At 35.0% G+C, this 13,798-nt stretch overlaps 2 protein-coding genes across 6 annotated transcripts in view; both read right to left on the reverse strand.

Annotated features, from left to right (window-relative positions):
• Positions 1 to 543: 543 nt before the first annotated feature.
• Positions 544 to 8,114, reverse strand: rer1 (retention in endoplasmic reticulum sorting receptor 1). 2 transcript variants are annotated; one of them, XM_047380262.1, is made up of 8 exons: positions 8,016 to 8,114; positions 6,015 to 6,096; positions 5,813 to 5,917; positions 5,314 to 5,410; positions 4,996 to 5,074; positions 2,637 to 2,772; positions 2,241 to 2,295; positions 544 to 1,040 (listed from the first exon to the last, which is right to left on the reverse strand). In XM_047380262.1, the coding sequence occupies exons 2-8, from the start codon at positions 6,093 to 6,095 to the stop codon at positions 1,030 to 1,032; spliced, it is 564 nt and encodes a 187-aa protein (XP_047236218.1). In that variant the 5' UTR covers position 6,096; positions 8,016 to 8,114; the 3' UTR covers positions 544 to 1,029. The 2 variants fall into 2 exon arrangements, with proteins under 2 accessions (XP_047236218.1, XP_047236215.1); XM_047380259.1 differs by having other exon boundaries at positions 544 to 2,295.
• A 1,072-nt stretch (positions 8,115 to 9,186) lies between these two features.
• Positions 9,187 to 13,798, reverse strand: part of tp73 (tumor protein p73) — a 34,123-nt gene continuing 29,511 nt past the window's right edge. For all 4 annotated transcript variants that reach the window (XM_047355804.1, XM_047355954.1, XM_047355873.1 and 1 more), the window contains 5 exons: positions 13,535 to 13,662; positions 13,123 to 13,277; positions 12,859 to 12,988; positions 11,365 to 11,458; positions 9,187 to 11,081 (listed from right to left, as the gene is read on the reverse strand). In XM_047355804.1, coding sequence (XP_047211760.1) covers positions 10,680 to 11,081; positions 11,365 to 11,458; positions 12,859 to 12,988; positions 13,123 to 13,277; positions 13,535 to 13,662 — 909 coding nt within the window. In that variant the 3' untranslated portion in view covers positions 9,187 to 10,679. The remainder of the gene's footprint in view (positions 11,082 to 11,364; positions 11,459 to 12,858; positions 12,989 to 13,122; positions 13,278 to 13,534; positions 13,663 to 13,798) is intronic.

Raw genomic sequence — 13,798 nt, forward strand, 5'->3', positions numbered from 1 at the left:
ATTTACACCACCGCCATACCCCAAGACAGGAAAGTAATTTTGCTGCTGGTGCATCTGAATTTCTCCACTGAGTTACAATAAAGATTATTTCTATTACACATTTTCCTTCCACTCAACTTTCAATTATTACATTGGGATACAGCAATTTCAACTGAATTTTAGCAATGAACTTTTGTGGCTTATCCTCCTCATGGAAGGTATCAATAATTGGTTGCTTGACATGTGTCTATTCAGCAGTCTCCCCATTAAGGTGCAAGCCATAACATCTTTGTATTAAACAAAATTGGTCATATAATGATCTGATTTTCTTAGATTTAATTTTGGGCTTAACAAAACATAAATGCTTAAAATATGTGTGTGTGTGAGATGTCTATATAATATATACACATTTTGAAACTTTTTGACTTGAATAAAAAATATATATGTTTTTCAAAAATAACTTAAGAAGTACAGTACATCAAGAATTTAAGAAGACGTTACTGCACTAAACGTTTCTTTGTCAAATCCTTTTACCCAAAAGCATAGAAAAATATAGAGCCAAGACACATTTGTACTGTTCCGAAGGGACACAGCCTCTTTAATAGCATTTGGAGTGAAAAAAAAATTACACTTCCATTTTTAAAATCAAGTCATTTTTTCTAACTGTAGCACAAGAAAAAAACATGCAATCCATGAAAAACATTAATTTCAACTCAGCAACCCAATTAAACAGTTTGTCCTTCATCAGTTTCAGTTGAAACAGATTTTAATATGGAGAAATAAGGTGGATGAATGAAAACAAAGATTTCAAAACAAAAATTATATTTTAAAATATATATACTGTATATACATAAATCCAGACAACCTTTTGAAACACAAACGTTTTACAGGAAAATGTTTTGATCCCTTACTACAGTGTCAATCAAAGATTAGTATTGACAGATTCCCAGCACTTTGTTAGGAAGGAAAAAAAAAAATCAAAGGTTCATAGAAAAATGTATGATCACCACCAACTTCATCCATTTGTTTTAATAAAAGATGTCAGTTGTCCTATGTTTCCTCTGCAAAAGAAAGAGAACAACAGTTTGCTTGGAATGACTGTACCTTTTTTCTCTTTTAAAGGTAAACGCAGATATAAAGGACAATCAACAAAAAATAATGAACCCGATCTTTGGAGCACATGGGAAAATGTTCCAAAGAGAACAGCGCCTTTTGGAAAGTGTTTAAATTTGAACTCGGACTGATCTTGTGTTAAGGAAACTAATACTGGTTGTGCACTTTGGAGACGAAACGGACTGTGAATATTATTTTATAGAATGATGTAAACGTCTGAGAGTATGCTAATTCATGAAGTTTCCCATTTGAGGCTTAATGTTGCAAACATAGAAACCCAAAACGAGTAGATTTATGATAGCTAACAGACTACAGGAGATTAGAGATTAGTAACACCGTCCTTGAAATATGCATTCATAGATGTTGAGTGGCCGTTCTGAAGCAGACAAATAATATTACATCTAAGCACTTAGTCTATGAGAGTCAAATTATATAAAATGAAAAAAAAAAACATTAACCAACTTAAAGCCAAATAAACCTGCCAAAAATTCATAATTAATTAACTTTAAGTGACAAATTCACAGATTTATGTTTTCTGCCCATCATGAATGCATATTCAGATAACAGTCACTAAAAACATCTTCATTTCGTATTTGTCCAACACACTTAACGTGAGAGCAGCAGATATGGAGAGCCAAAACAATTCATTTATCAATGAGTTGAGATTTTCTCAAATCTAATCACATTCTTTTGCAAACAAAAGTTTCTGATTAATAATATACTAAATAATGTGTTACAAATAAGTAGGAAGAGCATAATAATCTAAAGTTGGCAGACTGAGATGTGGAGATAATGCAACCACCATCACAGAACGAACCAAACATTAGGAAACTTACAGTAATTTAGCTTAGCTGCTCTTTGATGAGTATTCACTAATCTTATTGGGGTAAAGGCAGAAGGCAGAACTAAGTTTCAGCTACTGCTGCAAACCAACCTTTAAAAAATTTTCTAAAGAAATATTGAGCAAGTGACCATTTAGATTTTTTCATGTTTTGTTTCAATGTTACTGTCCAGTTTACCAAAAAGAAAAATAATCTCTAATCTTCATCACTCCCTTCTAGCTGTGATGAATGCATTTCAAATGAGACTGAGGCAAAGGGTAAGGTGGAGTTCTTAACTAGCAAAAGTTTTCCCTGTGTCTTCCTTGCCTTTATATGTCCTCTTCCCATGTGTGAAGGGTAGGTATCTGTACTTGATCATATGCTGCAGGAAAAAAAGAAGAAAAACAGAGAATTAGTGACAGGCGAGGTCTGATTCCATGATTTCATGACACAAAGGATGGAGATGCACAGTTTTTGTCAAACAAATAAAGGGCTAATCAAATATAGTCTAATCAAAATATATTCCAATATTTAAAAAAAGAAATGTGGAAATCATACAATGGTTCTTCCAAGACAATTTAATTCATCGAACATTTTCTTCCAAACCTGCAAAAACCCTTTTGTTTAACTGTAAGATTTGCTTATATTGCAAATGTTAATTGTATCTGTTCACCCAGAGCACTGACTGCTTATACATTGTATGTTTGTCCAGCTGTGGTTTACCTTAATCTGCCTCTTCATGGTGATGCAAAAGAGCATGATGAAGTACATTACGAGTATAGGCCAGAACACTGGAACATTGAAGGCTTCGAAAAATGTACAAATCATGGCAATGACAATGCCTTTTGTCGCGGAGTGCCTGTCAAAAAAGAAAGAGGAAAAAGAAAAGACTTCTGTAAATATTATATATATATATATATATATATATATATATATATATATATATATATATATATAGTCTTTTGTGCATATATGTATGTACAAAAGATAACATTTATGAAATTAAGAAAGCAAATTTCCTCAGCTTTCATTTCTGATTCTTATGTACAACAATGATTAATTTACAGGAGCTAAAAGTCTTCAACAGTCATGGATGATAGTCCTCTTAAATAGCTGTTTTTTTATGAGACATGCAGACTTTATTTTATTCATACATATATATTTTTTCCCCCAGTTACTCTTTAGTTTGAGGATAAGTTCCCCATTGGGACTCATAAAGTTGCCTGAATCTGGATATGAACAGGATGGTTTTAAATCTCTAGAGTTCACAGCAAGCCACACATGGAGGCCAGAAGATAAGTCATAAATAAAGTTTAGTATATCATCAATGCAACGTTGATGAGTCACAATTTCCATGGCTTCAATTACAAGATTATTTTCCACCAAAGCAGTTCCAGTGTTCAACCAGAGATGGCGCTGGAGCCAGTTCCTAACAGGTCCAGTAAGAAAAACAGATTGATTTTCCAGAGCCAATTTGGAGCAACATCATTGTCTTACTATGGATGCATCAACCAGTAAGCGTTTGATACAGTTCTACTACACAAATCACATTATTTATCTCAGTATCTGTGCCAACAGAAACCTTAATATTGCCAGTCCAATTAATTTATTAACGCACTTTTAAAAAACACGCAGTGTGTGGTAGTGTTTAACAATTCCCTATTAGCTGGTCACTGATCTGATCAGTACCAGCGATGCTTGAAAATGGGAGTTAAACCGTTTTAGAGGTCTGGAGATGTTTTAATAGCTGACAGCATTTAAGAACCGAGTCAGAAACGGCCTTTCACAAAAATATCTCCTGTAAGTGCTATGTGGAGTATTGACCTACTTAAACTATGAAATAGATTATATCAAAATAAACAGTGGTAAGATAACAGTCGGGGTGAGTATTAATTTTGAAGCCCAGTGTGTTTACTGGTTTTTATTCTAAATTTGGCAAACAAACTACCTCCAGAGCTTTAAACATAGTTCTCTCATCCTTTTAAATGGTTGTTGGTAAGTGCACCCCCAGCACCTGATAAAGCAGATCTTTTCTCTGGCCTAGGTTAGAGTTGGTTTTAAGAGAGAACCAGTTTACACTCCCAGAACCAGAGTGTCCAGCAGTGCAAACATAAATAGCTGGTGATTTGCAAGCACTAGCAGAAGTTAATGATGGAACCAGTCTGGTGAGAAAAAACTCACAATGACAACCTAAAAGTGACTGTTACAGACAAAAAAAGATGCTTTATATTATTCTTTCAGGAGCATCGGTGATTAGGTATTAATTAGAATCCAAAGTATCCAAATAAATGAAAAAGGAACTGCAAACAATGTTTCATTTATACCAGCAACAGCCTCCTTTACATCTGAACCCAAATTCAGACACGGTTCCAGTAAACAATTGTCAATGAACACAAAGGAAAGTTGAATATGAGACCGAGAGCTACAAGGTAACTTATTTGTAAGTCATTCCATGTGCAAGTCCGGTTTCACCTGTGTTTTATTTAAAATGTCACAAGGAATGCATACCAGGGACCAAGAGCTCCAGTTTCAACCAATTAAGAAGTAAGATGACTACCAAAAAACTAAATAAACTAAACTAAAACCTTTAAACACTTATTGTTGTTTGATTCTTCAGCCTAATTCAAGTGGTACAACCAATAAAAACTCAACTTTATTTCCTAAATCCTGGGTAAAGAGGATGTAAATCAGCAAAAGCATCCCACAGGCAAATTTAACATCTGTAAAGGTTCAGACAACCTTATTAATGTAAATATTGTACAACAGTGCTTGAAAATAATTCTATGTTTTGGCTCAAACTATGTCATGCCATATAGATACTTGTCTCTCAAATCTATCTTTTAAACTTGTCTTATACATAAAGTGTATAGACAAAAATGCAAAGTGAAGAAACAGCTGAGATCAGTGAGACTAAAAAGCAAATGTTCACGTTTCACCCGTTTCTACTAAAAGTCTTTATCTTCCTCCAAACAGATTTTGCATGGTTAAATCTGTTGCCACACAAATCATTCTAAAAAAGGTCATTTGCCATCACTCTGTGAATGATCACAAGAGAAACCCAGAGCACGAGCTGAACTCTTACCAGAATTTGAATTCAGGCAACCTCCTGATGAATGGACGGAACTCCTCGTTCTGCTTGGTTGGAAGGGATGGGCCCTCATCTACAAGAGAAATAGGTTACACTTTGCTTTCCAAAGGCTTTAACAACTACAACCTAAAACAACAAACTGTAGGACATATTTATACTTAAACCGCTTATGTCATAAATTTAAAACGCAATGGAAAGTAGTCTAAAAACTACTTGAATTAACACTTCAGCAAATACTTTGCTGTTAAGCACAAAACCGAACAAAAAAAACATAACGAAAAAAAACACTTGAATCTAAAAGTGTTCACTTACCTTCATCAAGTAACGAAGGATCCACTTTTGGCGACAGAAATGCAATGAACAGATTGAGATGGTAGATTCCCAAAGCGTATGTTACTATATACCACCCCTAAAAAGCAGCACAAACCAGATTTCAATGCTTTTTAAGATAGACAGTAGAAAAATACAGAAAGACAGAGTTGTTTATTAATGAAATGTTCCCAGACCAATGAACAACACCATTTTGATGGATAGAAGATGTAGATTCCCATAGCTATATTTGAAATCAAATGTATGTCAGGAAAAGTACATGAGTATGGTAATAATACATTTTAAATTAATTAAGTAAAAACACTCAAGTTTTTTTTATTATATATGTTTGCTTAAAGTAAGAAACAGCAAGAAGTCTATTTATAAGTAGTAACAGCTAAAGGTGACACATATGTACATGGCCACAGACACTCTTTTAATCAACACCGTATGCACATTCTAATAACCTGAGAAACCAGATAAAAATGAAATTAACAATCACCTGTAGAATGTACACTCTGATCATGTAAATTCCAGTAAGTAGTAGAGTGAGTGCCCATCGCACTGCATAGAAGGGTGTTGACTTGTCAAGCCATGTCTGATAGACCTGTTGAAATATTTTAAGAATTTTTGTCAGGAGTGTACAAAACCACTAATACCAGTGGTTTGATATTAATGACTAGCGTGATCTGAGTGTTAGTCACCTGTCCAATCCCTGTGAAAAAGGCAGCAACTACTGATGGTTTCCCATGGATTGACTCTCCAACACTGTCCCCTTCTGACATCCTGCAGGAAACCATAAACAATTTTTCATTAATGGCAGTAATAATGGTAAAAGTGAACAAAAGTGAATTGTTATCAAAGAAGCCTTGTGATAACATAATACAAAACATTTAATTTTTTTTCCACGAAGACACCAAAAAAGGCTAAATTTGGATTCATTTGCTGTTGTGTACTTGCTGAAAAGTAATGAAGTGAAACCAGAGAGAGTGATCACACATTACCTGTCTTACCATTAGTTATGTTACTATCAGCGAGTCTAAGCTGACTTTTTTGCTCCAATTGTTTGATTGGGGATTATGCTACTGGCTACATTGTACCCTCAGCTTTTAATTTGCGTTACTTGCTGTGTGATCATGGTTGATAACGTAAACATACCCAGAATATAATTAGTTAGCAATATTCTGTTTTTCATTTCAGTTAAAAATGTAGTCTTATTGTTGCCGTTTTGGTCCCACAAAACAGTGTTTGAATCACCTGAAGATGGGCAGAAATTTTAAATCAGCCAGTTTGTTTATGTTTACAAGTACCTATATTTCAAAACTCAACTTGTTTGATACATGACCACATGCTCAATAAGCCCACACAAGGTCCAGTTTCTATCAAAAACTGAAAATAGTTTTTATCTCAATTTTAGAATTTAACTAATGTTTATGCTGGATTTAAAAAAAATACATGTATCAGGTTAACATTGACATTTTTAATTGTTAAAATATATTATACAGTAAAGACCGTGACCTTTTGACTGAATACAATTCTCTGATTATTGGACACAAAATTTCACAGATTTCTGAGTAAACGGGGAAATAACTTATCTATGATCTCAGTTAGTTTGAAAGTACTGTTAATGCTTTTTCTAATTTAAATGTTTGCTTTACATAAGACTCCTGTGAAGAGTTTACCAACATACTTATTACAAGTACTTGTAACCAATGGTCTGAGAGTATGTAGAGTTAGTTATAGACAAACATGTGAGAAATAACCTAGATCATGAAATACAGTACTGCAAGTCCTAAAGTGAAACCAACAGAAAATATTTAGCTTATCCCTAGTTACAATTCGATGCTAAAATTGGAACCAGGAAATTAACTTGTTTTGTCAAATGGACGATGACTTAAGTTACCAATTCTACAGCACATTTCTGAAGCTTATATACTGCAGTGCTTAATATTAAGAGGTCTTGGCGCAGCTATTACTGAATATCATATTTTGACTTTAACATAAAAGGTGATGTGGAAAACCGTGGGAAGCTGTTCCCAGTTGTGGCTAGCTACGATTTGTTTAACTATAAGCCAACCAGCGCAGGTTTTGTCGATGTAAACAGGTACACAGGGAATTTACATGAAGGTATCAAGTAATCTAGATATCCTGACTGGTGCTAATGACATTTCATCCGTGATATAAATCTTAACTACCCGCATTAGCTTAAAAATTAGCTCTAGAAAAAGCTATCTGGACGTGTAAACGTACATTACCCTTTGGCCCAAATTGCACCGTGTATGGGTTATGTAGTCCTTTTAAGAGCCTATGGTACATTCTACCGTTCGTTTAGCAATGCCATCTACCTACATTTCCCACAATTCCTAAGAAGAGACAATTGCAGAACCTCGAAAGAACGTGTAGTTCATTACAACTTCTTGATTCGTAGTGGGAGCTTGATAAAGGAACTGCAAGAACTACAAATACCAGCAGTGAGTTTGAAAACTGGACAACTCACTTCCTGTGATACGTTACTACGTTACCAACAGTTCCGAAGCTAACCTGTGTTAGCATGTTTAGAAAAAGCAGTTTTCTCCAGTGAACACGTTTATAGTAAAATAATAATGCTATGTTTATACACCCAAACAGCAGATTTATCCCCCGTTATTGTCGCTCAGCAGTGTTGGTAATTACAAAGAAAAACAACAATGACAGTAATTTCTTACCTGATATGGCCTCTGAGTCACTACCCGGCTCTACCTAGCCAGCTACACTAGCCACTTCTCGTGTGAACACGTCAGTACTTCCGCGAACACGAGGACATTAAAGTATGGCAGGCCGTTGTAACATACAATCACCAATTGGAGCGTTTTATTCACTTATGTTGTAATCTAGCTTTCGAGGTCTGATATTTCTTTTGAATATCAAGAACGATGTTTTATCTTTTGTGATATCTAAATAAAGAGACCGTAGTTATAGGCAATGCTAGCTACTTCTTAAAAAGTCTATTTCCATCAAGGTAGCCAAGCTTGTCCTAAGCAGAAACAAACAGGGAATATCATTAAACTAGAGGCAATACATTCATAACTATTAATCTATTACGTTTTTCTTCAATAAATTCAACTAGCATGTTTCATTTAAAGGAATAAAAATACATGTTTTATATTTCATTTTTAGAAACAGATGGGACCAAGTAAAAAAAAAAATAGACCTCATTATTGATAAATGTGACAAGAATGGGTTTTTATACTTGCATTCTGTGTCTGAGGTCAAGCACACTTAAGAACCTCCGTCTATCTTGGGTAGAAACGTATTTTTCTTTCTTAGACGGACTCTGTTTTTACACATCCACATTATTCATTCTGCACAGGAAGAATTTAATGGTGCATATCTGGGATTGAACACAGAATACACAGGAATAAAAGGGTTGTTCCTGTCCAAGGAATTTTTACATTTCGCATATCTAAACATCTTGTGGCATAAATAGGATTCTCCATTGCTAAAATTTTAAATAGAATAATATTATCCATTTCAAAAGAATTGCTTTTTATTTCATACAATCCCTTTTTCTTAGAAGCAATGTGCAGCCATTTTGCATGTTTAAACAATGCTCACACTCATCACTCCACCTGTAGTACTTAGACCCTCCACCAGAGGACATAAGATAAGTACAGTATCTATAAATACAGGTGTTTGAATAAAGTATCAAGCTTATTAAAGAGGTATACAGAAATCTCAGAAATACATGTACAATAGATGATGAATTTAGTGTTACAGGGCTTATTATGATGCAGTTATGAATTCATGAAGTATACAGTTAATGGTTAACAATGTGAACAAAACTGAGTGGAATTCACGCATCCAGTTTGCGTAATTTAATACCAGTGAAACTTGGGCTGCATGTTTAAACTCTTTATTAGTATGATAAGCAGAGACATTAAGGAGGGGAACTATTTAAATTGATTTAAAGAAAAACACTGTGTTTAATAGCAAATTACACTGAAGAACAAGTACATCTTACATTGCTTTACAAAACTGGCACAAAAAAACAAAGGCCATTTGATCAGAATTTTAAAACAAAACACCATTTTTTATTTACATTTTAAAAATGCATGTGACTAATACTGATTATTTGGACTTCTACCTTTAAAGCATTAAAGTGCTTATTCTCAGACCAGTTGGTGTTGAGTGGGTGAAAGTAGGTTTCTTACACAGGACCTAGGAAAATGGCCATAAATCAGATTTTTCTTTTGGTGCAAACCCAAGTTCTCCAAATAAATGTGACATCATGATACAACATTTATTTGAATTGATTGGAGCTCTAGAAATGAAACTGGAATGGATCATATGGTCATAAACAAGAGCCATAAAGACATAGAACACAAATAAATTATATTGGAAAAGTCTTTAGCCATCCTATTTTCTTCTTTATATTTTGCATTTGAGGAGATGGGCGATATTTTAATATTTAAGGGGGCTTTGAGGAAAGGTTTTTCAGTCTTTCTGAAACTAAGGGATGGTTTAAGACTATTACACACTACTTTTTGCAGTACTCAACATATGTGGACCTTGCCCTGCAAGGACTACAAGTTATTCAGAAAATGCTTCTTGATAAACGGGGACACCATTCTTAATTTATTATTTACATAACTAATTAAAATCCAGTCAGTTCAATATAATACTGTTTGTGATGCTTTGCCTTTCTACTATTTGTGGGTATGTTACTAAAAAGGATAAACAGTATTTTCTACAACATAGTAAATAGTAAAAGCTATAACACTTGTTAACATATACACAAGTAAAGCTGAAGTACATGAAACTAATTTCAACAATGACATGATAAAACATATTTAACAAAACGTTACTCGTGTTAATATAGTTAATAAAAATACATGACTGTGGTATCGTAGCTATAGCTTTGACTTTCTATTTGGCTCTAAACAGGAAATGCATCATTTAGATTCTACATAGTCTTAACTACATCTAGTGTAAAACATTTACAAGATACAATTTATACATTTGTACAAGTTACAAAAAAACAAAAATAAAATAAATAATTTAATTCAGATTTTTTTATGCCAAAAAACCCCAAAAAACTTACAAGTTGGCGGCTGGCATTCTACACGTTGTGAACATTATAATGGAAAAGATGGTTGTTGAAGACAAAAAAACTGTTGTAAGTACTGTTAAAAATGCTAAGGTCATTTCTCTAATTTAGTTAACATGTGTGGAGTTTTTTGTGCTATGTTGGAGGGGAAAATTGTTAAAGTTACTGAGAATATTCCAAAAACTAAATAGAAGTTAATGCTTCGGGAAAGACCTCAAAACTTCCAGGCACTCTGAAAGACCCGATAAACAAGCAATACAATGATGTTTATATAAATGCAGTCTCAGTGAACATCACTTTCCATAAATTCCTCCTTGATGGAATGCTTGCTTCGAGACTCTTTGCAGTCAGGCATGTCAAAACCAAAGTCAGCCCATTCATCAGGAGCCGGTGGTATCCCCGATGGCCCCACAACGCCAGACCTGTTGGGGATCGTGATGGTGTGACGGACACGAAAGTGTACTGCCTCCATGACCCGCTGACGTTGCAGCTCCCCGCCCGAGCCCCCAATAGCCGCCATCGCAGAGGCAGCCATGTTGCTGCTGGAGCGAAGCAGCTGCTGGCCGTGGTATTCATGGTGGTGGGTGGAGTTGGGAAGTTGATGAGCAGCTCCTTGTTTCATGTCCTGCAGACCTCGCCAGATTGCGAGGCGTGACTGCTCAGGTATCTTCAGAGCACATAAATCCTAGTAGAGGCAATTGAAAAATGTGAGACTCTAATAACAAAAAACATAAAACATGAGAGTTACAGGGCCCTCTTGTGGTTGCATAAAAATACGTGTTTATGGAGACTGACATAGTCTATAATATAGTCTATAATAAGTAGATTACCCATGTCACCAAAAAGAAAAGCTGGTTCTGTGTTTTTTTAAAGCATGTATATGTTTTGTTCTTTTTACTTGTTTTTTATAAATATATAAAGCCAAACACACAAACGTGTGTTAAAATTATGGTTGTCTGAGTAGTTACCTCCATTGTAAGGGTTTGGAGATGATAGACAGACTGGAGGCCTTGTGAGGTGAAGTACTCAATGAAGTTCTGACAGCCCAGACTGGTGAGAAAACTGTATGGGGAGAAAAGCAGGGCTGCTTAGATCAGAGCTACACCTGAAAGAAGGACTAAAATACAAGCATTAGTCATTGAAACACTGGTGTAAGCTATAATTGTTCCTTTGTAGAATGAGTAACATCCAGACTTCAACTTATTGTCTACATTTGGTTTAATGAAGAACTGAAGAAGTACACAATATTCTTGTGTCAAATCCTGCTTGATCACTATATTTTCCAACTCCAGATTTATTGCACAGCTCTGTTATCAAGTGTTTATACAAAATTTCACGGCATGATGGATGCGGTGGAAGCAGAAGCATACACATGCGTTTATATTAATGATTCATGGGGACATTCTTGATTTGCTGAAAAACCTTTATTATAAATACATGAAATGTTAAAAGTGTTGGTAATACAAAGTGATTGTAAAAAGAGTTTGACTGTACATTGTAACTGTTCAAATGAACAAAACAGTCCAAAAAGCATAAAGGATGGTTTATCAAAAATGTCAAATATATGTTAAAGTCCAGAGACTGCAGTGAAACATTATCCTTAACAAAATATATAAAAAAGAACTTGGAAAAAAAGTTTTAAATTAAATACAACTTAAACATTCCTTTATAGAAAAATAGCAGTAGTGCATTGCAAAGCCAGACTGTACACTCAGTGACAGGATGAGGGATTTTAGATCTAAGTATGTAACTAATAACACATCGTTGCTGTTGGACAGAAATCTCATTACTCCAAAGATTTACCATTTCAGTAAATGTAAATTCACAATGTTAATCAAAGTGACATGCTCTTTTTGATATCTTTTATCGCATAATTATCAATGGAACCACAGAGAGATTGTCTAAGTTAATTCTCAAAATAAAATCCAAAATGACCAACATTAAAGATAAATATTTTTGCCCAACAGCAAGAAAATGCTATTGCAGCCATAATAAAGGTCAGTACCTCTTGAGCAGCTTTGCTGTATTAACAGACCAAAACCACTTTGATGTTTGATTTAGGACACCGGTTATGCCTTAATGGTCACCAGAAAGCATTTTGAAGCAGTTCTACCATTGATACAGAACACTATACATAAACATGGCCAAATTATGGGTAAAAATAATATTAATAGAAAAAAACAAAAAACTTTTATTTTAACTGGACCTTCATTATGGTGGCAGTTTTTCTTGTAAAGAGATTTGCATTGTGATTGCAAGCCTGTTTAAAGTAGCCATAATCACACCAAACTGCTACATTTAGACATCAGCTGGCAAAAAGTAAACTTAAACATGGCCAAAGAAAAGTAACTGTTTAAGCATCAACATCCCCCTATTTCACATTAAACCCAACAAGTGCATCTGATTGCCGGCTGGCCTTCTACAGTTGGATAAAGAAGGAGTGTCACTGCAGGGTGAGGTACCTGACAAGGCTGGGGTCAGGGTTATAAGGTGGTGGGCTGCAGTGGGAAGCAGACACTATATTCTGACTGCTATGGCCACTGTTCATGTCACTGTTACCCTGCATGTGGTTGCTGTTGAGCATACTTGGACCTAAGAGAAAGAGAAGAATGAACAAACTATGATAAAAAACTGTGCCTTACTAGGTTTGTATTAGATGGGTTTGAAGCCTAATGACATATATTAAGTTAATTTAAATCACACATAAGCGTACTGAAAACACTTACCCATGTGCGCAATGGTGGGGTTGGCGTTGGGATGCTGCTGAGGTTGGTGCCCCACCATCTGGTTGACAGATTGTGTCTTTGGGAGGCCGCTGTGTGAATGCATCTTGTTCATGTTGGACAATGGAGAATAAGAGGAGGGGGATGATATGTGGTTCCTTTCGGAAGAAAATAAGAAGACACAGGATATATCAAAGTTTTATTAAATTTCAAAGATACATCAAAATTCTAAACTAAAAAATATATTTTCCCTAAAAAGCTCCAATGTTGTTTAAACATGTCAATAAAAACATCAGCCAACATGGCTAAATAATTAAACAGTAAAATGTCCATATTGTTCTTGACTAATTGATTTTCAGTCACAACCTATGCAAAGTTGCAGTAATGCTTGTATGTGTGTTTTAATTTGACTTACGGTCTCTGCAGCAGCTGTTGTTGTGTTTGTTGTCTATAGGAGTCCACCAGTGGCTGCGGCACCAGCTCCACTAGCTCCAAACTGTCTTTAATCTTCATCAGCAGCTCAAAATTTTCCCGCCCACGAACCTGCAAAGGTAGCATCATTGATAACCAAGATTAACAGTCAGTATCAACGACAGACTGTTGCCTTACATTTAACTGGGGACAGAGTCCACTTTTTCTAGCAGGGTAGGAGTTAAAATCAAACACATGCAGAACCAAA

Source organism: Girardinichthys multiradiatus, chromosome 1 (assembly GCF_021462225.1).
Source record: "Girardinichthys multiradiatus isolate DD_20200921_A chromosome 1, DD_fGirMul_XY1, whole genome shotgun sequence".
NCBI classification, from domain to species: Eukaryota; Metazoa; Chordata; class Actinopteri; order Cyprinodontiformes; family Goodeidae; genus Girardinichthys; species Girardinichthys multiradiatus.